The sequence below is a fragment of the Acipenser ruthenus genome, chromosome 8 (genome assembly GCF_902713425.1).
Source record: "Acipenser ruthenus chromosome 8, fAciRut3.2 maternal haplotype, whole genome shotgun sequence".
NCBI lineage: Eukaryota > Metazoa > Chordata > Actinopteri > Acipenseriformes > Acipenseridae > Acipenser > Acipenser ruthenus.
In genome coordinates this window covers 53,981,003-54,005,264 of record NC_081196.1, presented here as the reverse complement: position 1 = coordinate 54,005,264, position 24,262 = coordinate 53,981,003, and the positions used below count along the sequence as shown (strand labels likewise).

General features: G+C 37.4%; 1 protein-coding gene across 7 annotated transcripts in view; it reads left to right on the top strand.

Moving 5' to 3' along the window:
- LOC117406611 (muscleblind-like protein 2) overlaps positions 1–24,262 on the top strand; it is a 54,521-nt gene that overhangs the window by 10,433 nt on the left and 19,826 nt on the right. For all 7 annotated transcript variants that reach the window (XM_059029286.1, XM_034923142.2, XM_059029289.1 and 4 more), the window contains exon 2: positions 10,434–11,280. In XM_059029286.1, coding sequence (XP_058885269.1) covers positions 11,107–11,280 — 174 coding nt within the window. In that variant the 5' untranslated portion in view covers positions 10,434–11,106. The remainder of the gene's footprint in view (positions 1–10,433; positions 11,281–24,262) is intronic.

Sequence of the window (24,262 nt, the reverse complement as noted above, 5' to 3'; positions counted from 1 at the left end):
AGTTGACTTATTTCTGTCAGAGCTGAGCATGTGATGAAGTCCAATTTTAAATCTGTTTTAACTTCAAAATGGATGCGGTTTGTTTTACATGTGGATTTAATTGAGTTCCTAAGGAAGCTCGGTCAAGAAACTCTAGTACTTGGAAAAGGTATTAAATCTCTGAAGAAGAAAACCAAGAGAAATCTACAAAATAAATGATATGATTTGCAAAAATATATCTTATTCTTTAATAGTTTTGGGGGGGAAAAACAAACCGATATACAGCATATCTACAGCTTAAGTCTGTTCACACATTTTTATTAAAGGTGCAGAGCTTGATCGTTCAGGTCAGATACAGTAATAAAGACTATTAGAAAATAAACTGCAGGATTCTGCTGACTCAGTAAAAAGCAGGCTGCATTGCATCCTGTCATTAACCTGTTTAACAAACCCAGGTTTTGTAAAATTGTTTTGTGGCAATATATTTGGCAGAAGCAGTACTAAGATACTGTAGATTCATGTTTTGTTAAATGCACTTTTCTGTTAATACTTTATATATTATGGTACTCGGATTAGATAAATAACTTTTTTTTTATTCCAAAATGATTGAAAGAAAAAATGGAAAAATGTTTTTCCTGTACTTATTTTTTTTATTGAATTTTTTCAACATTACAATGTAGAATCAATTAGGAACGCATTAGAGTATATGTACATTTGTAAAACAATAGTATCACTTTCTGTTCATATTAATTCTGAAATATATGTTTAAGCATAGTAAAACATGTTTGTTTATATATATATATATATAATATATATAAATATATAGTACATTTGGGATACAGTTCGGTTACAGTATAATCGGTGTAGTTGTTTTTTTTTTTTTATTATTAATTCTCTGCTGTTTTTGACATCCAAGCAGTTTTCAATAAAACCAAAATGAAAGTTTAAAAGGGAACAAGACAAACCATTAAACAAATCTGCTGATTACAGTGTTATTGTATCACTCATACTAATGTAAAATATACATTATTTAAATCAACATGTCTGCTTCAAAGCGTCTAAGATCAGAGCTTTGGCAGCATTTCAAAATAGTTTCTGATGAAACAAATTTAAAAAGAGGGGTGGAAGTAAACAATTAAAAACTTTACCTAGATTTATGTTGGTGAAAAACAAAACTAGTACCCCGGCCTGCTGATTGATTCATCACGTGTGTGTTTAACACTTTTACGTGATTTATGAAAAGTTCCCGTTGAAACAACATTTGTTCCACTGGATGGTAGTTTTTATGAAAGGACTCCTCTGTATTGCAATACAAGGCAGCTTTAGCACAAACCCAGAAGAGTTCTATAAAAAGATCACCAACCTACTGTTAATAGACTGGTAACTTTCAGTAGCTAAGGGATCTGTATATCAGATTAGCTTGGAAGGAAAGTGCCTCGGTGCTCATTTAATAAGCTTGATATTTGTAGGTCACACTTAATGGCGTTTATGAACCCATGGCCCCTTTCTGTTCTTATGAATAGTGGGGTAAGATAATCGGGATAGAAAAAAAAAGCTTCATAGTGAAAGTGATCCTAAAGAGTCAAAGGAAAGTTATTTACTATATCTTTTATATTGTTCCCTGTGTTGTGTTTGTGTGTGTGTCAGAGAGTGAGAGAGTATACCGTAGTTTACACTTCTATGAAGAGGGATGTCTGTGAATGCCCAAGTCAGAAAGCTGAACAAACATTTGGACAGCAAAATACAATAATAGGTGTAGAACATAGAGTTTTTGAAAGATGAAGTAGCATAGTTAAAATTAGATAATTGAACAGCTGTTTAAAAAGAAGAAAATATTAACCTGCTAATAAAAACTGTTTTATAATGAACTAAAGTGTTATGAACTGAACTGTCCATCGCATGAGATAAAACTAGAGGCTCAAACAGATTCGAGGTAAGCAGCATTAAGCAGTCAGATACTGTGTCCTTATTAGGTCAAGGCTATTGTTTAAAAGTGGGCAGGCTAGCCTTACCATGCATTCAGATTCGTGTGTTTATTAAATGAGTCATCTGTCCGCATAACATACAGTAATTATTACAGTACTGTATATCATTTGGGTCCTAAGAGTACAATTCTGAATGTAGAAAGGGGTCTGCTGTACATGGACTTAAGAGTGTCCCACCCATCTCAATACCTAAACCCTCTCTGTCAGTTCAGATAATCTTCGTCCTTGACAGGATTTAGCCATCCCTTTGACAGGAAAATTCTTTGTTTTCAACCGTGATGTGCCTTACCTACAGTACTCGAGTGCAGTGTGAATGTCAGGCACTACTGTAGATGTGTGTCCTTGACATTTTCAGTGAAGGTGCTAAACCTCAGTTTGCTTTTAAACAAAATGCTTGAATCTTTGGTGAATACAATCCCATCTTTCTCCAGACGTGCACTAATCACTGTAGCTCCGTAATAAAGACCATAGCTTTGTACTTCCATTCATCTAACCAATTATGGCAGTATAGATTTTTTAATATGTTTATATAGGCTTTTAAGTTCTGTATAGTATTTTTGACTGCTTATTACAATTTACGGTATTACAGTGTGTATTACAGTATATACTGCAGGTACCTTTTTATCGTTTTATTAGCCCTCATTCAGGGCTGTTTTAGTTTAAATGAAAATAAGATGTCTGTCTTCCATAATGATAGGCTTTGGGTATTTGATATTTAAAACCTGCATTAACATCTTTGAAGAAATAATTCGTATGCACCCTGTCCTTATTTATTTTTTATTTGTTTTATCTTCCAGTTGAAGTAAGAAATTGTCAGTAGTGGGCTCCCGAGTGACGCATCCGGTAAAGGCGCGCCGCGTGGATTACAGGAGAGATTAGGTCGGCCAGGTGTCCTCGGCTCACCGCTCACCAGCGACCCCTGTAGTCTGTCCACATGCCTGTGGGTTTGCCTGTAAGATGCCCAGAGCTGCGTTGTCCTCCGACGCTGTAGCCCTGAGGTGGCTGCATGGTGAGCCTGCAGTGTGTAAAGAAGCGGGCGGCTAATGGCACACGCTTCAGATCACAGCGTGTGTTCATCTTCAAGCCTTCCGAGTCAGCGCAGGGGTGGTGGCAGTGAGCTGAGCTTAAATGATTGGACATTCTAAATTGGGAGAAAATAAATAAAAATAGTTGGCGACGACTACATTGTTATAAAAAAAAAAAATTGTCAGTAGTTCAACAGAGTGCTTAAATTCTGCAGATAATTCCAAACAATGGTACAGAAGTTCATCTATTGGTAACTAAACTTGCTGCCACCTTTATGATCATATTGACTGTGTCGTTTCAATATCCAATACTGTATCGGGTCCATTTGTATACAGCTTTCCATAATGTGAAAGGCTTGTCTTGATAAATGGCTATTTGTATATATTGGATTAAAAACAAAAGGCAAGGAAAATTATCTCTAGTCAGTTTAACAAAAGTGCAATAAATATCTCTCTTGGCTCACATGCTGTATATTGGTATTCTCCACGTGACATGCATATTCCTGTGACTGGGATATAAAGGCACACACATACTGTATGCTTTTAAGCAATATATTACACTTGAATTTATGTAGCTATCTACTTTAGTATAGGCATTCCTTAGTAACACTTATTTGGGACATTTGAGTATCATGGTGCACTATATATGCAGGAGTTGTGGCCTTTCAATTGTTAACTCATCAAGGCTACTATATAACTGCTTGCCTTGCATTTTAAATGAAGTCTTGTTACTGGTTATTTTGCATACTGTATACAGTAAGATACAGTAGGCCTACATGTCATTACAGGGATGAACTAAAACTGACACCTTAGTGGGGAATATATAGTGCTGTTTGCCCACTGCACACCCACCCCATTCATCTTTTTGTATTATTCTTACAGTATTGAATGGTAGTCCTTGCAATTTACGGTTGCAGGAAAAGGGTAAATTACCTATGACCTTTAACTTTTTCACTTTTATTGTCCTCCTTTCTTTCATTTGGCCGACATGACTTTTTGTCACGTTCGCAAGCCAAAATAGCCTTTCAATTGCCTCTCCATCTTCTGACTCACATCTCACATGCCCCAAATTCACGTTCTGCTGCACGATTTCCCTTTTCTTCAGCAAGCAAGTCGACTTTTCTTTTAAAAGCTGCATCATAAAATGTGCGTGAAGTTCGCTGCACAGCCATTTTAATATAGCAGTGCTGTATGAAGAGTGATTGCTGTAGTGGGCATCACTGTGCAGTAGCTCATTGGGCATGGCAGAGTAATTGATACGCGCAAATATGAACTGATCCCCTAACTGAAAAACCCAGAATCCAAGTCTCTCCCCCGAAATTTTAATTTACATTTTGACCAAAGAATTGAATTGAGAAATTTGAGTAAATACGGTATTGAGTTTAATTGCAAAAAGCCATTTAATATGATTCAGAGCTATCTGTTTGACAGTAAATTTCCCACTGGGAAAACTGAAAATGAAATCCTAGTAAAATTCTGAGAGCTAAGAAGGTGGTTCTGCATCCTGATTTGTAGACATTTCACAATATGTAATCTGCTCTTGAAGTGTGGGTGTGGTGCAGACAGTAGTCCTAGTGTTTATGTACTGTTGTAAGCCAAGGTGGATTTGTTGGGTCTAGTTTGGGAGACTGTCAGGGAGGTGGTTTTGCAACCCCTGGTTATGGTTAGGCATGTGCAGATTTTGAAACAGTGTCATTCTCAAATTTCTTAACAAGAGTGTTTACTCTAAAACAAAGCCACGCCTTAGTGTTTGAGATGGAATGCTTGTGTTGTGTATCCAAGTTAAGCTCTCCCAGTGTGTAGCAGCGGCTTTACTGTAGCTGCACTTAATGATGATATTTTAATCTGGGTGGAATATTGTTTTACTATAAACAAATATTAGTCCATGTTTTCTTTTTTTTTTTTTATAATGCGGTCGGATTTGAGTGATTTAAAAAAAAAAAAAAAAAAAATATCTTTGACAGTACAAGAATCTGTAAGCCTGGGATCTAACAGCTTCTGTCTCATTTCTTGCAATAAGACTGCAGTACATTTACATGCAAATTGACAGAAATGCACTCCTTCCATTATTTAACACGTTTCTTTCTTTATATTGCAATGATTGCATTGTATGGACTGTTCAGGATCCTGCATTCCATCTGGCAGGATGTCTGGGAACATCTAGACCAGAAACTGGGAGTCAGGAAGCAGAGACCCACCAGTGTGATGGAAGCAGCTGTACAATTAATTGGTGGAGGAGGGAATTACATACACAGACTCGAGCCTTATCCATAAACCAATGATTATGAACTACTGTGCCCTCCTAGTGTTGAAATGCCTCGATTTCCAATACTCTACCAGTACTTGGCCTTTTTTAGGCACATCCCTCAATAATATAGTAATGCATAGCAAATAAAAAAAAAAAAAGAAAAACGAAAAACAGATTGTCCTGCAGCAGTTCTTTCTTTCTTTCTTTCTTTCTTTCTTTCTTTCTTTCTTTCTTTCTTTCTTTCTTTCTTATGTTTCAATTTATTCTATTTTGACACAGTAAAACTAATATTCCAACAGTGCAAGCATGGGTTTTCATCGCTCTTTTATATTTGCAGTTTGTTTTCAAATGGGTTTCTGTTCTTTGGAACAATGCAAGTTTTCAAAGTATATTTCAAACCCTTTTCGTTAGTCTTTAGAACTGAAGAAGTCGTTTCCACGTATGGAAAAGCATAGACAAGCTATTATATGTGTTGGAGAGTATTTGCATTCTCGTGCAAGCCAAGGTCCAGGACAGACAATATATATGCTGTTGATGTTTGGACAGTGCAAACATTGCAGAAATTCTATGCTAATTCACCAAATTATTATGCAGATTTTGCATAATCTGGTACAGAAAGTAATCTTGAAAAACCATGAGATTAATATGAATACAATACGTTTGCAACATGGTTACATAAATATTATAGTTGTAAATGGTGCCAAAATATATATATATTTTTTTTATAAACTTGTTTTTAATTCCAAAATGCTGTCAAAGTATAGTTGCACAAGTTTTATAGCAACAGAAGGAAAAATGAAAGTGCCAAAGCATGGTGATAAATGGCATTGAAAACATGTGAATGGTAAGCAAATGAAAAATAAAATAGTCAAGCCTTCTGTAGAAGCCACATTTTTATCTTGCCCTTAAAGCTAATTTAGTGTTAACAAAACTGTGCCTAAACCTGCTGGTACAGAGATGGTGTGTATGCCTAGAGCACTGAGTTTGTATATTGATAAATAAATAGATTTTTTTTTTTTTGTATTATTTAAAGTAAAATGTATATATTGCACAACTATCAATGCTAGCATTATTCTTACCTAACTGTTCACAGTTTAAAAGTATGAGGGTCAAACCATGAAGGAAATGTTTAATAGCAGAACGTGTTGGACTATCATGTCTTGTGTCTGCTCTCCCCACCCCCATCAGACTTTTTCCTTCTCTCAAAGGCAAGCCAAAGGTCATTCTTTTGGTACCTGCTAACAATAAAAAGAGTAGTTTTTAGTGTGTCACTTTTAAGCCAACTGAATTGAAATTGATGTGTTCTAAATAAATAAAATGGAGAAGCAAGGATAATTCCCCCATTATTTCAATACTATTATATAATTGTGTATTTCATTTGCACCGGTCATGTCGGGTTCAGGCATTTTGGGACCAGCAAACATAATAATCTTGTCTGGCACATGCAGCTGTTTGAGTCGTTGGCCGGTACTTGGACGGCTGCCCAGAAAACTGCTGCAATAAGTGTTTCAATTGGATATTCCTCCCGTCATGCGTAACTTCACTGGGGAGGCTTACCCTTGTTTTATTCTGCAATGGCTTACTGCATTATGCTGTCTCATTGTACAGGGAAAGTACCATACTATGCTTTCTATTTTCTAGACCTGCGTGTTGCACTCTTGTGTATAATGTAACAAAGTAATGATCAGCAGCAGTGAAGTGTCGTTTTTAACCCCTGGCTGCGCATATACAAAAAATGCAAATGGCATACAGCACCTCTCAACCTGCTGACATGCAAATGAGAGGCACTGTCACAAAGACGGCCGGAGTGGGTGGCGTCAGACCAGAAACAGGAACACAAACGACAGAGAGATGGGGTTTTGGTGAGGCTGAACGCGTGATCGCGCTCAGCATTTAATAACAGACAGAAAATAAAAGGTTGGAACAGACAAAAACACTGGACACGGCACTATAGCCAAAATAAATAGACATACAAAACGACTAAACACTAAACAGACGGTGCAGGACAGACAGACGAACAAACACGGTGAGTGAAAACACTTAACTATTCTTCTTCTAATTATTATTACCTCCGTCTCCAATCCCGTTCTCCACTCACTGAACACAAACCACCAGTGAGTGAAAATGTGTCTCTATATATACTGTTGTGCTGGGATTCAATTACTAATTAATTATTCACTTGAATCCCAGCACGTGAATTAATTCTGTGCAACCCCGTGCTCGCATATTATATTTTAAATGCACGTGCGTGATGTGCAATCCCGTGCCTAAATACAAATCTATACTTTTTAAACACACGTGAAACACAGACCCGTTTATATCCCGTGTACCAATCTATACACCAACATTAACATACGCACGCAACATACATACACAGAACACACAAATGCACACAGGGGCGGGGCACTTTGCCACAGGCACTAGGATTTAATGTGGGTAACAAACAACTGAACTGAGGGAGGCCACATAATTAACCAAGAAGGAATGTTAAAATGGTGTCCGTATGGTCTTTTTACAGTAGCATACAGTAAATGTATTTTCATTATTTGGCTTTTGTTGTTGTAACCGTGATTCAGAGGGGATTAACAGTACAGTTAGTTAGTCTGTGTGACTGCAGTACTTTTATGTCAGGCATTCCTTTGGGACCAGTTGAGATATTGTAAAAAAAAACAAAAAAAAAAAAAAACAGAATTAACGTTTGAGAATGGCTCACCTGGTAAAAGCACTGCTGCGTGGCATGCATGGATTGTGCGAGGCAGCCGGTCTTCACTGGGGTCTCCAGGGGAGGCCTGCATTGGTTTTTGCGCTCCCAGGGTTGGGGAGGTGGGATCCGGCTTAGAATGTTTCTCCTCACCGCTCTGCGGCGACCCCTACAGGCCAGGTGCTGAGTGAGCTTGGGGGCGGAGATTTGCTGGGCTGGTCTTTGTCCTCCAGAGGCCGGTAGCCTGTGGACATCCGCTCTCGAGTTCCTGGGTGTAAAAAGACACCGATTAGCTCATGGGATCGGAGGACGCCCACTGAGCCTCAGGTCCCTGAACTGTGTGGGGAATCGCTGCGGTGAAGGAGAAAAATAATCACACTATGTAACACAATTTTTGTTCCTGGGTAGTAAGTGTTATTTCCTTATTGCTTATGCCTCAAAAGTATAGAAAATGGCTATTATTCCCCACAAACTTTGCTTTTGTGACCAGGACAGTGATATTTTGAAATTTACCTATTTCCAATGAGAAAACGGACGAATTTGTGTCTTTTCGTTCACATAAAGTCAGAAAAAAACAACATATGAATCCAAATTAACATGTATTTATACTAAAGTAATACAAAAATGACTACAAAAGATTTAGAAGTGAGTAGTTTTTCGAGATTTACGATTATAAATGTAAATCACTTTCACGAATCAGCCCCCAAATGTAGTCTCCCATCATGTTCTCGTTATACTGTCCTTGGTAGCGGCGTTCAAAGTCCAGTATATCCTGGTGGAAGCGCTCGCCTTGCTCCTCCGAGTACGCTCCCATGTTCTCCTTGAATTTATCAAGATGAGCATCAAGGATATGGACTTTGAGGGACATCCTACAGCCCATTGTGCCGTAGTTCTTCACCAGAGTCTCAACCAGCTCCACATAGGTTTCGGCCTTGTGATTGCCCAGGAAGCCCCGAACCACTGCGACAAAGCTGTTCCAAGCCGCTTTCTCCTTACTAGTGAGCTTCTTGGGGAATTCATTGCACTCCAGGATCTTCTTTATCTGTGGTCCGACGAAGACACCGGCTTTGACCTTTGCCTCAGACAGCTTAGGGAAGGAGTCTTGAAGGTACTTGAAGGCTGCCGACTCCTTATCTATAGCTCTGACAAATTGTTTCATAAGGCCCAATTTGATGTGCAGTGGTGGCATCAGCACCTTGCGGGGGTCCACCAGTGGCTCCCACTTGACGTTGTTCCTCCCCACAGAGAACTCGGTCCGCTTGGAAGGGTCCACCATGCAGAAGTAGCAGTTGCTTGAGTGGTCAGTGGGTTCCCGCCAAATTCTTGGCATAGCGAACTTCATGGCTGTCTTTTCCCCTCTGTACCATGCTACAAAAATACATTTATTTCACCCATGACTAATGTGTAAGAGATTCTCGCAACATTTTTCATATATGATATATTTTTTCAATAACATTGAAAATTGTAAAACATTTTAAAATTAAAAACTTTTACAATTTTAAAAATTAACAAATTTTATAACATAAAATTCCGAGCAACAATTGTCCATCTTACCTTTCAGAGTTTTTTTGCAGTGCTCGCAGGTGAAATGAGGTGCCCAGGGTTTGTCTTGATCCCCGACAGGCATGCCGAAATATGCCTTGTAGGCCTCACACATCTCAGCAGATGCTTCCACGGAGTACTTTTTCGCTCTTGTCTTGATAAATTGGCCGCAGACATAGCAAAATGCGTCTGCTGGATGCTTGCAGCCTCTTGATGCCATCTCAGAAAAATGCAGATATATATCCACTTAGGCAGCTGGAACTAAACTGAACTGGTGGGCTTAAGGCCCCTGTATTTATACTTCTATTTATTTTACTGGAAAGTTCTAGAAGTTACTCCAAGTTTACTCAGCACTGAATCTATCTGGAATGTTCTGGAAAATAGGTAAATTTCAAAATATCACTGTCTTGGTCACAAAAGCAAAGTTTGTGGGGAATAATAACCATTTTCTATACTTTTGAGGCATAAGCAATTAGGAAATACCACTTACTACCCAGGAAGCAAAAAAAAAAAAAAATTGTTACACGGTGTAATAATTGGGCATTCCAAAATGGGAGAAAAATTTTAAAAAATAAATAATAATTAAAATAAATAATGTTTGGGTTTTTTTGCACAGGGAGTGTATGGAAAAAGATACTGAAATGATTTTGGGAGTCTTGTGTCATATATCTTTTTATGATACAACACAGTTTTGTGATATAATTGTAAAAGTCATAACCTTTTCTCAGAGCACTTTGTTGCAGGTTACAGGTAACTGCAGAAGTATAATTTGGCAGAAAATGATTTTGAGTGCCTATTCATTTGTTTCCATTATGTAGGTTAATCCTTTTCTTTGGTAGTTTAATACCAAATGCTTTATCGTATAGTGGGTGCTAAATATTTTGACAGTATAAACAAACTCCTGGTATAGTTATTAATACATATTTTTCTTTTTTTTCTTTTTCCTCAAACAGATCAATGACAAAACAAAGTGCCTTTTCAAATGCCGTTCCTACTTAAAGCTGCTTCTTCAGACTGTGTCTCTTTAAAGCTTAATGTTCCTTATTAGACAGTGCCCTCGTCAGAGCTGTGCCAGAAGATACCTCAACTGTGACAACTTGCCCTCCATTTCATTTGTCTGACTCCAGCGTTTAAACAAAACGAAGTGGAAAGATTTACTGTGAGAGGAACGCTGCTAAAGCACAAAAAGCTGATGTGGTTTCAGAATTGAATCAATACCAGCAAGCATTCAGCAAACAATTAATATTCTATCAAGGAGTGCCATTGCATTGAAATAACTTTATTTAGACACTGTCAGCGAAACAATCAAGAAACTCAGACGTTATATCAATCCAGAGTGCCACTGAGCATGTACCTTTCTGCAGCCAGAAGCCTAACGAGTAGTGGGGAAAAACTGATTGATGAGTCTGCTGTCCTGATAAATCGTCTGTTCCCAATGCTGCTGCAGTGTTGGTAGATCTGTCTACTGTCTTCATTTTGAGATCTTATGAAATTCCAGAGCCTAAAGTTTTTATGAACACAAGTGCTGTTCTTGATGTTGTGATTTTAGTGAAGTTTTAATGTTATTTATTTTTAAACAAATTTGGTTTCTTCTGTAAATCTTCTGGTTCACTTTAAAAGTTTGACATGGCTTTAAACATAACTTCGATGCGAGATACGAAATGGCTGACGCTGGAAGTGTGCCGGCAGTTTCAGAGAGGAACTTGTTCACGTACCGACGAGGAATGCAAATTTGCACACCCACCAAAAAGCTGCCAGGTTGAAAATGGAAGAGTTATTGCCTGCTTCGACTCACTTAAGGTAAGGAATGTCAGACCTATGTTTTATGTTAACCTCTTCCAGTAGAACTGAAACTGAAATATAGGTTTCTCCTTCTGAAAAAAATAACAAAGATGGGAGATTGGCCTTGCTAAGAGTGTTGTGCAGTGTGATTTGTGTTCTGGAATCTGAAAGCAGAAAAAAAAGAAAGAAATTAAAATATTGGCTAATGTATACTACAGTATACACAGTTGTTTGTCCTATACAATATTTCTTTAGAAATGTGTAGCGAGTGACTTTCTTGTCTTGAGACTAGCTCATATTTACAGTATACTGTACAGTGCTACATTTCCCAGTACCATTTGTTTATTCTAACATAACACAGCAAGCTTACCTGTGTGTAATGGTGATTTATTTTTTTTTTATTTTTTTTTAAATATATACATATATATACTTCAAGGTGTTTAATTTCAAATATTTTGAAATACTTTCTTCTGCAGGCATGTTAGTGTGGCTTTATCATTGTGTATATTTATTTATTTATTTATTAACCAGCCCTTGCAATGCAATATGCCATTCTTGTCATTTAAAGCTTAACCTTAGGCATTTTTGCATAGAGACTGACAACAGCACTGATAAATGTGTGAAAGCCTTGACCATTCTTTTAAAAAAGCAGGCTACCGTTTATATTGCACAGTTGTAAGATCTCATGCTTCATCAGTAGGCTACCAAAATGCTGTCTTTTCCTGTCCATACCAACACGCACAAGCTTTCACAAACAACATGTAGTATTTCACAAAGAATTACAGAAACAACCCTAAAATTAACATGTTTATATAATAAAATCAATAGGCATAATTTCATTTATGTTTAACACATCTTGGTTTTCACTCCATTAACAATTACAGTTTGTAAAAAGAAGCTTTTTATGTGTTTAATTGGAAATCCTGTGTTTAGTATATTGCATTTATAGTGCTGTTCTGGCTTGTAAAGGAAAAATCCACTGCTGCCTTAACTGCAACCACTGCATCATTTTTACTCATAAGAAATGTACTAGCAGCAGTTGCTTGATTTATGTTAAATAAGGTCTGTTTTAATCTGAACTGAGGCAGTTTTAACCCTTCGTTCGTATCAGTTGAGTTTGCACGGAAGGTTGAAAAAAATGGGGGGGGGGGGGGGGGGGGCTGAGCTTCTAAGCTTTCCAGCGATACCACCCCATTCAGTCTAGGTGCTACAATGACGGAGCAATAGACTCAAAACCTAGGACTATAGAAAGGATAGGACATTCAATCCTGTGATGCAGTTCGGTACTCAATTACAGGTACCATTTGTGGAGTCCACTCAGTACTGAATACATTGCGGCGATGCTGTCTTGCAGCACCAGGATATACCGGTGTTTTTTTAAATAACAATACAAAATATCGTTAATATAAAGTGACTGACTGTTTGTTTGTTATTTCTGCAAATTAAATTGATTGTCAAGAAACATTTTGCCAGGGCAAGCACGAATACGTTAAAAGCATTGCGAGTACACTGTAAAGTGCTCTACGGGCTCCAGACATGGCTCCACTGTTTACTAACTCCGCCCACTTGTGACATCATTTTCCTATCGTTCTTTATATAGTCCTAGCTCAAAACGAAACCTGTGAACTCTGTCACATGACGAGAGGCTTAACTTCAGGCAGTCGTAGTTCCGGTTATTATATCCTACACCTCATACACTGGATACATCTTTGGAAAGCCCCAAGTCTGTACTTTTAAACAAGTCATGAACCAGGTAGGTGGCTGTTACGGTGCCTGAGTAATATGTGCGTAAGCACTGGCGCCCCAAAATGAATGGGGAATGGGAGTTTTAAGAGTTTTTTTTTTCAAAACTGTTTACTTATACTGCAGTGTACCGAGTTTCTAGAATGCTTAAAGATAGCAGCCGAGAATCACGTATGAGAGAATAAAGTCTTGCGGCACTTAAAATATCCAGCACTACTTTTTAAAATTTTTTTATTTTAACCAGAACTACTTTCGTCACTGACACCCACTTCTTTAGAGATTGTTGGAGCGTTTCAGGCATTCTAAATTGGATGAAAAATACAGTAGCTTGGTGTCTTCATATATCTCTGTGGGATTTTCCCGCACTGAAAGTTGCAGATATGCGGGAGCAACTTGGAAAATGCGAGATTCCCGCGCTGAAATTCAAGCCCTGGTAACCGAGAGCTAAAGCTAAAGTGCTTAGCAAAAGACTATGGATAATATCTGTTGCCATCATTACAACTATCATGTGACCTTGATGGCTGTGATCAGATTATACAACCTTATTATGACTGCGTCTTTTGAATTCAGGCAGTGAGCACAGGCATAGAGGGAAAGGAGAGAAAGCTTTTCTTTTGACAAGTGATAGTGGGGGGACATTATCTGGCTGGAAGATGTACAAATACCACAGTCATGTGGTGATGCCATGGTGCCTTTCACTGAATGGCCTGTTGTTTTCGTATTGCCCTTTGCTTTTTCATGAAGAGTCTTCTCTGATACTGACACTTCTGTGACTGACAGTTTCGGCTTTGGCTTGTCACTTGCAAAGAGAAGAGAAGGGTTTATAAGCACAAGTGGATGAAACCACTGCTAGATTTGCTGAAAAGCCGCAGTGCCTGTAAAATGACCCTTTGAAACCCAATCTGTAATTGTGGGGCCTGTTGACTTTCCTGGCCTCTAGTTAAGAAGAATGGCATACTTTTGGACACAGCTTAGTTTGTGCTTGTCTGTTCAATGTACAGTGGGTTTCTGGGGATATTTTACACCTAAAAATGCAGCTGCTGGACTCTTAATAAGGACTGTTGTATCCAGGCTTCATTATGGTAACACTAGTTGGTTGTTCTCCCTAAAAAACAACAAATCAAGTTCTGCTCCCCATGTTTTGACCTTTTACTCTCCAACCACAATTTCAACATTTGTTACCCTCATCATTGTTTGCTGTTTAAAAATCCAGACGCTTGTTGGTCTGAGGTGGGTGGGGTGCCAGGATCCCTAGGCTATGGTTGTGCGAGTAAGAGCAAACAGGATTCAATTAATTAACTAGGACCTTGTTCAAGAACATTTTTAATGTCCAGGTGTTCTATATTCAGTTATAGCACTACCTAACATGTACTCTAGGCTTTTGATTCTTGTTGAGTTCAGCTTAATACTTTTTTAGTTATTTTTCAAAAGTGAAGCTTGTAAGCACATTGTGAAAAGACGGAATTCATGCCTTTGGATTGATTTGGCTCAATGTTGTATGAAGGTCCTGAGGTTTATAGTATAAAATAAATTTGCTTTGTAACCTCCAAAACCCTAAGGATAAAATAAAATAGGAGTCAATGTAAGAGGACATTTTAGAGTGGTGATGGCAGCCCTTCAGATTCCCTTCCTGCGGTAGTGTGAAGCACATTATTCCAAATTTATGTTGAGCTTCTTCGACTGCAGACTGCTTTTTTTTTTTTTGCTTTTTTTTTGCTTTTTTTCTTTACTACCGTGTTTGTTTACTCCTGGGCAACGGCTCCAAAAAATCACAAGACACCACTAATCTAAGTAATCTGTTCTGCTTTTTGTATAGAAAGCTGTTTTAAAAGTTCAATAAGAAAATAATGAGAGAGAATTTTAGTAATGTTTTAAAATGTGTAAATTCAATCCATACAGTAGTTCTCTATTTGATGCCTTTAGGGGACTTTCCCATTGACTGCAATGCATTTTAATGCCCTCCTCTTCTGATTATTATTATTATTATTATTATTATTATTATTATTATTATTTATTTATTTCTTAGCAGACGCCCTTATCCAGGGCGACTTACAATCGCAAGCAAATACAAATACATTCAAGTGTTACAATACAAGTAATACAATAAGAGCAAGAAATACAATAATTTTTGTTCAAGTGTGACAAACCACAATTCAATAATACAGCAGATAATAGTGATAGTTACATCAGGATATGATTAAATAGTGATAGTTACATCAGGATATGATTAAATAGTGATAGTTACATCAGGATATGATTAAGTACAAAATACTACAGGTTAAAAACTTGGCAGATTACAATATTCTGAAGTACAGGATTAAATGCAGTAAAATAGGGGGCAGATAAGTGCAAAATGATTACTAATACTGTGTATACTACTGGGGTAAAACTATTGATAATACTTTTTCAACTAGTAGATTTGTAGTTGCTCTCTCAGATACACTGGTTTACAAGGAGTCTTTGATGGTTTTAGTTTCTTGATGTGACTGAAATGCTGTCGCTAATCCCTAAAAGGAGTACTGAAGCAGAACTGTCCCTGCCTTGTTCAAACAAGGTTGCTGTTTTCATGCCCTGAAAGTTTTCTCTTATTTAGTAAGAAGATACGGGTCGTACCACTACACCTGCCCAGTATTGAAGGACGGCTAGCCTATGTGGCCGGCTTCCCTAAACCATTGCTTTTCATTAGGGCAGCTCTTCATATTTGTTACAGCTAAAATTAGGCATTGGATTAGGCTGCAGTGAACACAATATGGGATTTCTCAAAGGAGCATCTACAACCTAATCTGTAACAAGTGACATCCCCCCCCCCCCCCATCACCCCCACTAGCAACACACAAACTTCTTTTAAAAACAAAATAATGACAAGGAACCATTTGATGCTGCCCTGAAGTTAAAGTTGTTCTTACAAGGAAATGACCCAAGTGGGCTTTACAGCCTCTTCTGCTTCCAAGCGCTGATTTCACCCACATGATTTTGCTTGTTTCAGTCTATACAGAAGTAACGATGACCCACAGCTGTGCTGTTGTGACTGAAACAGAAATGATATGGGTGAAATTCGTTCTAGCTTTTCCCTGGTGTTTTGCTGCTGACTCTGACCAAAATCAATTAGAGTGACTTACAAAAGTGTTTTGCCTCAGTGTGTTGACCTTGTGAACTCTGATGGTGTTCTGAGTTGGGGAATTTGCTTGCACTCTTTACAAAAATGCAGCAGGCTTCCATCTGTCGGTCACTCTGGCTTAAAGTAGGAAGGGACATCATCCTGTGCAACTGGATACAAGTCTGCATCTTGGCTGTATGTGTTGCTGAAGGTAGGGTTTCCATGGTAACTCCCCAGCAGTGGGTTTTCATTTGCCCTTTCAATGCTGGGTAAGTCTTGGTTGAGTAAATATACTTTTATTAAAGGTAAGGGAAGGAGCTTCACATGTAATTTGAATTACTTTGTCTTAATATTTGACAGTTTAATCATTGAGTGGTTCCGGGTTATGTTGCTCCAATATGGAGTTGTTAGTTTTTCCTCTATAAATTAGCCATTATCTGGCTTTGAACTGCACTGAGCTGATCTAGAGAATCTGAAGTTCCTTGACAGAACCGTCTTCCTCATTCAATTAGAGCATGTGACAGTGTGACCTTTCAACTCTGCCAGTCCCACCTACTCTCTGTCTATATAAATGTAGAGTAGGTGGGACAAGAAGATTTCAAAGCCAGGTAAAGGCTGATTTAAGAAACTCAAATGTTTGCATTAAAACACTGTCACATATTAAGAGAAATGTCGACAAAGCAATTCGAATGATAATCCATTCAGAAATACATACATGTACTTAAAATCCACCTATGAAGTTGTAAGAACAAGAAAGAAATGGCCATATATGCTTACAAAAAATCTGAATAATGTGGCCTCACTACTCTTTAACAATAACAATAATGTATGTGGTCTTATTCACCTGGAGGCCCTATGTTTTGTAATTGTGCTTTATAGACCAATTGTCCAATCCAGTGCCAATCACTCCAGGTCAGGTTCCTCTAAACCATATGCAACACTGTTGTCTCAAAATGCTGCATGCCCAGTGAAGTAAATAGTAAATTACTAACTGTTGCAAGATGAACCAAAAAAAAAGGGGTATTGTGGCATTATATATATAATATATATATATATATATATATATATATATATATATATATATAATATATATATATATATATATATATATATATATATATATATATATATATATATATATATATATATATATATATAATTTTTTTTTTTTAATGTAATCTAATATACTTCAGTGAAGCTGTCTGTTATTTTATCAAAATGAAAGGAAATAATAGTAAAAGGTGTAAATATAAAAATGTTCTCAAATTTGGTCAATTTCCAAAACCAAAATGCACTGAAAGCACAATAAAAAGCTGAATTAAAGCCAAAATGATAAAATTACAACTGTAATGTACTGTATGTACTATACTGTGCCTTTTTGTAATTCTCCCTTTACATAAATAGTGTGTTTTTAAAATTCCTAGTGTACAGGGGGTTTTTTCTACCTTCTTCCTGCCTCCCAATTACAGAAATGTTTTAAACTAAATCAGTTACAAAGAGGAGTCTTGTGAGAAGTGGAATACAGCACAGTGCAAGCTTTTTATTCAGTCTGCTTCAGCTAACAAAATCAAGGCCTGCACCACAAGTAAGAAACACCAGCTGGGGCAGCATAAAGAAAGTGTTTAGGAACAGATGGGGTTGTTAGTAGGGCTTTGAAATTTGAGGATTTTTCTAATTAGTTATTAACCTTTAAATCCAAGATGCAGTAATACATAAAATGTCATCTCCCCACATCCAGTTAAACACAGTGATATGTTCACCCTCACCATACTGTAATAATAATAAAGCAAAGGCATTTGTATATAAAATATGAATGTACTGTGGCATGCACTGCTTGTGTGTATAGTATTGATATGTCCTGGTTCTGAACAGTGGGAAAAAGTGTTTTTTTTGTTTTTTTTTGGGGGGGGGGGGTTCCCAATATAAATATAGGGGAGCATTGCAGAAAGTGCAAACAAAGCATAAATCAATTAGATAATCAATCACGAGTAGTATTTGAATATGTGTAATAAGTAGGCTAATTGTAAACTTCCGTAGTTCAAACTAGTGTTGGTACAATGGCTTGCTGATCTTGGCACATGAAAATGATTTATCAAAACTAGGATTTTCATTGTCAATTTACGATCTTGTCCTGTCTGACTTGATACTGTAGTGGATTTATGCAACCTGTCTAGGTCATATTGTGATATTGTTTGCCCATTAAATTTAAATACAGTTATAGATTGCTATTTTTAAATTATAAACATTTAACAACAACAACAAAAAAAAAGTTAATCCTCTTTTAAGAAAATGATAAGATTTTAGTGGATTAGGTCTTTTTGTAACAGCATATTGTTTCCTTTTCATTGTGATAGATACAGGTCTAGGTCGGAGATATCAAAAGGTATTTCTGTGGTGTAGTTTGGGGGATATAAGTGAAATAGGTTCCAGTGATCTTGGCCAAGATCCCACTGAACAGATGTCCACATCACTAAACTGCCATGACAGGTGGTGAAACTAATTGGCTCCTCATACACTATCGTAGGCTCAGAGAGACCAGGAGGGCGCAGAATGAGAACACAGAGCCAATTCTGCAGAGGTTGCTTTTCTCAAGGTGGAGTTTCAGGGTGTTTCTGCAGTAGAGAAGTGAATAAAACTCCCCTCCTGTAGCTTCCTGAGTCCATACTGTGCTATGAAAACAATTTATTCTCAGCTCTCAGTTCAGACTGAAAATCAAAATGCTGTTGTGCATTTATGAACACAATATTTTTAAAATGTCTTAATGCACTATTAGATTGACATGGTCATTTTGTTTTTTGACTTGACACAGCTGAGTTGCCTTGAACTCACAAGTACATTCATGAGTCATCCTACTTCACCTATTACTCATTTGCTTTAATCCAGCACTTCTTTAAACTTGAAAGAATAGATGAAATCATCAGCAGTCTCCATCTTTCAAGATAAATGGTTTCTCTGTAACTGAACTCGAAAGGCCAAAAATGACATCAGCTGAACAACCGGAAATATCACCAAAGGTCAAGTTTTGTCAAAAAATAGAGTAAAAAAAAATGTTGGTAAATTAATGAATTTTTAAAATATTTCTATGTATCAATAATCAGACTTGTACTTGGTGTATGTTTTATTTTGTATTGCTTTCAAAATATACATCCAACGTATTGGACAATTTAATCCTCAATTTAATAGGAAGTATGAATTTAAAAATATATATATATGTACTGTTACATTATTTTGATTTTCATTTAAGTTCAGTTGAGTATACTAATGAATAACAGAGGAAATAAACTTTCCAGTTCACACCTTCAAACCTTATTGATTTCTTATTCGCAATGCAGCTGATCGAATTTAAGGATAACCATTTTACAGAGGTACTGGAAAGAAAAAGATGTAATTTGTATCAAGTGCAGCTAATTGGTCAATCTGTGTTTTCTGTCCATGTCAGAAGGTCTTCGTCCTCTTCTGTTACCCTGCCTGACGCACACGTTTTAAATCTGCATTAGATTTCTAACTCGTATTGTAAAAGGACAGCTTCAGTTCAATTAAATCTGAAATGTCACAATGTGAGATATTTTTTTCTTAGTTATTTAGGTGGTCATGTTCAAGATGTGGTTTAATGTGGGTGCCCAAATGTGAATAAAAGAGACATGATTGATTGTAGCTTTAATGCCAGTGCAAAAGGAATGAGGAAAAAAAGTGGCTAACTGAACAGATAAAGCATGAACTAGGGCAATGAAATGGCAGGCATGCAGCTGAAACTGACAAATACAATGCCATTGGCTTAATTGGACAATTTTGACAAGCATTTAACCACTGTACCAAAAGACTTCAACTTGCCAGAAAAGCCAAAGCTGTAATGTCAGCTGCTGTTGGCATTTAAACAAAGAATCTACTGGATGTGATGCAGGAACTTTTTCTTTGTTGCTACATTATACAGCTGAACAAAACCTAGCCTCTTTTTTTTGCATGATTTGAAGTTGATTTGCATTTTCTGGTGATTTTGCTTTCTGATACAGAGTGCAAACTGTAGGAATAATATAAGGTTCTTGTCTAAAATAAACTGATTAACTTGTTCCAGTGTATAATATATCTGACTCTCTTCTACAAAAACAGACAAGTTGAAATAAAGTGATCAGGCATATAGTGTAAAGATATATTTGGCCATTTGACCATTGAAACTACTAAATAAAAAAGAGGGCCCCAGTTATTTAAAGCTTGGCATATTTGTTAATATGACATCTTTTTATGGCTTATTTACCTTATTCTAACCTTGTTTTTCTACAGATATATATTATTTATTTAAAGAAAACCATCCTTGTTGCATTTTATAATTTTTTCTGAAAAACAAATCTTGAGATTTGAAGCCATGGCCCCAGAAGAGACTATACAGTACCTTAACACAATGCTAGGTCATACTTAACACATTTCTGTTTTGTTTTATCCAACAGAAAATACAATTAACCCCATGCAATAGTTTGAGATACACTATTTTATATAAATTGCCATTAAAAGTTGTGTTTTCTTAACTTAATTCCCCAAGTACAGTATGTTTTAAAATACAGTATTGTATCCAGGGAACAGGCTTTTAAAGAAGGTATTGTAGCTACAATATGCAAGAAATCCAACCTCACTGCTGGTTTCACAGGCCTTGTGATTAGCAGTAATCTTTAACTGCCGTACCTAAGGTCAAATTAGGAAGTTTGTGAAACCAGCTGTCAGTGCCATGTGCTATTTTTTTACCCACATGGTAGTTTGTAGTACAATGGCCTATTTAATGCCACATTATTTTGAAATAATGTTGCTTAGTTTTAAAAATGAATAATAATGATGCAAATTAAATCATTGCTGCTAGCCTTTTGTTTTTGTTTGTTTTGGTATTGGATGGACCAGCAGGAAAAAAGGTGAATTAAAATATTCAAAATCTAAAATAAAACTAAAATACCATGCTAATAAACAAACATAAATATACTATCTGTTCCGAAACATTTTAGAGCATTGTATATCTTGTACCAAATGTGTTATATGCAACATGGGGACTGCCAATGGAAATTAGCCTACTAGCTAAATTGAAAATGCAATGCAGCTTGTGTCATGTAAGTGACACTTATGTTATAATTGTATGTGTCCCTGATAAATAAATACAATAAACAAAACAGTCATTGGCAAAACAGCTCTTTGATCTGTTCCTATTCTATGCTGCTTCAATTGCAGATTTCTTCATCTGTTTTGTCTTTGCCAGTCTGGTGGATTGCTAAAACGAGTCAGTAGACCATAACCCACCTTTTTTACCTACAAAAGTGTCTCCTTTAGGATTGTAGGAACTCATAAAAGTCTGCCCTGGAGGTACAAAACACTTGACATTCTGTCCTTTCTGGCTAATGAGCATATCATGTTGAATGTCTGAGTCAAACTGATCATGGGATTTCAAAATGCTTCAAACAAGAAGTCTGTGCACATTCGATAGTCTGTTTTGATTCACAAAAAATGTAATATCCATTATTGCCAGATAATAGAAAGTAGTCATAGTAGTGGTAGATTGTTTAAAGGCTGCATGATTTAAGATACTATTGATTTGTTATTTAGCATGAATAAAGCAGCCAGCCACCAGTCTAAATATGGAAGCAGTAGCATGAATTTAAAATCTTAATCATAAACTAGCAATGCAACCTCTATATCTCCTTTGTGTCGACTTTGAATGTACTATGTAGCTGCCGCTGCACTTTTTCAAATTAATCTATAACTGCACAGCACAGAGGGGAAGATATTCCGTGAAAATCAGCAAGGATGACCTTGCTGTGACTTGTGTAAAATACCGTTCCACCATGTAACACAGTGTGGATAAAATACAACCCCCTCACCACTGTGGGACCAGTTACAAGGTGGGGGTGTGTATGTCATAGCAGAGCAGTGGGATGCTGTGCCCTCATCACAACAGTGCTCTGGCACCTTGGTTACGCTGTCTACAGAAGCATCTGCGAGGAGGATTCTGGGAATCGTTACATGATGCTGCAACTTTTGAGGAGAGATACTTAACTCACAGCAGCAGTGGTTCTGGGGATGCAATGATAGTATATATATATATATATATATTGTGAAGGACTCACCCTCACTCGGGTTCGTTGCCCCTTTAAGAACTTGACCCAGGAACACAGGAATGGATTTTTCAAGCGCTGACGCGCTATATTTTTAATAAACACAAAAATAACACCAACAAAATACAAAAGCAAAACAAACACCTAGCTCCTCTTGAGCACTAACTCGACTTGCAGGAACACCCTGACTAACGCGGGACAGCTATGCTGTTTACCCGCCCTTCTCCAAACACACCGGTTTCAAACCGCACTTACTTTTTTTTCTTTCTCTCTTCCTTTGGCTACCTGGAGACAGCGCACCTCTCTGCCTCCTTCCACTCAGCAGCCCCGAACAGACTGCCTGCTCTTCTTTTAAACCCCGCACCTGGGCCTAATTTCCAATAACGCCCAGGTGCGGATGATAATTAAATAATAAAACAATTAACAAATCAATGAAACACAAATTAAACAAAAAGGTGCATTTCTCGCAGGGAGGTTTTAACCCCCTCCCTGCTGTCTCTCACAACCCGCTATCTTACAATATATATATATATATATATATATATATATATATATATATATATATATATATATATATTACACACACACACACAGGTAGTGAACAAAAAATGGAAACACCTGGGTAAATGAGGGACATCAAGTATATAGAAAGCAAGGGCTTCCACACAGGTGTGGCTCATGCGTTAAACAAGTAAATAACATCCCAGCATGCTTAGTGTCATGTAGAAAAATGCTGGACAGGCCTGGTTGCCTATAATTATGGCTAGCATGGCTACAAGAGAGACCTCAGTGACTTTGAAAGAGGGGTGATTGTTGGGGCGTGTTTGGCAGGGGCTTCAGTGACCAAGACAGCTCAACTTACTGATGTTTCACGAGCAACAGTGTCTAAGGTGATGTTGGCATGGAACTCCGAGGGAAAGACATCATCAGCAAAGGGCAACAGTGGGCGGAAGCGCATACTCCAGGATTGTGATATCCGTGCATTAATTCGAAGTGCAAGGCAAAACAGGCGAGCAACTGCCAATCAATTGACTGCAAATTTCAACCTGGGGCGCGAGCAGCCAGTTTCATCAAGAACGGTCCGCCGATAATGCCACAGAGCAGGATACCATAGTGGCCCAACGCCCTATTAAGTGACTTTACATTGGTGTTTGCATTTTTTTTGTTCACTACCTGTATATATTACAATTAATGAAAACAAATTAAACTAAGGTGGTGGTTAGGATTTTGAATTGCCGTATTTCTCAAAGTAGTGGAAGCACCTGTGTTTACCTATGTCAGTTAAATGTTTACATACCATGTAGTGACCGCTAATACAATTGTGATGAAATGTGTTCAGACTTTCTTAAACACAAGTTATGAATTGATATCCTAGTCCGTCTGTCTGTCACATTACATTTTTATACCTATCAAGAGGGATGTTGTTTAACCATTTTTGATCAACCTTGGTTGCAACACTCGAAGGTCAAATCATGAATGCTCAGTTTGAAAGTCACCTCAGTGCTCCTCCCTATGAACTGACTCAAGAGAATTAACGATGAATGGACAACCTCTGTTGCCACTGTCTATCCAATCGCATCTCTTCACAAGGAGATGTTGCCAAAATACAGAACCGTGGAGTTGACAGTTCAACTTGACTAGTCTCTGCCTTTCCTTTTTTTGACTTTTGACCAGTAGGGATTTTCTCTCCCTAGCCTGTTGTGTGGAAAGGCCATTTCAATTCAGCCTTCCCAAATATGTCTCGAGCCAAGATGGCAGGAGTGAAAACTTGGCATGACCGAGTTTTGAACATGTAAGCTCCCAATGGCCTGACACACCTTGCACTCTACACAGTAGGTATTGCAGAGTCTGAATCTGGGACCCTGTCTGTATAAGTGCCATATTTACATTTTCACATATGTGTACTGTAGATGTATAGTTCTTGGTGACATACAGTACCCTCATAATACTGGTAGCTCGAATTGAGTATTTACAGCTGGGGTGGGAGACGTAATCTTGTGCATATTGGCCATTAATGAAAAGCCTGTCCTTACAGATTCCTGTGGCTAAACATGAAAAATGATTGTTATATAAC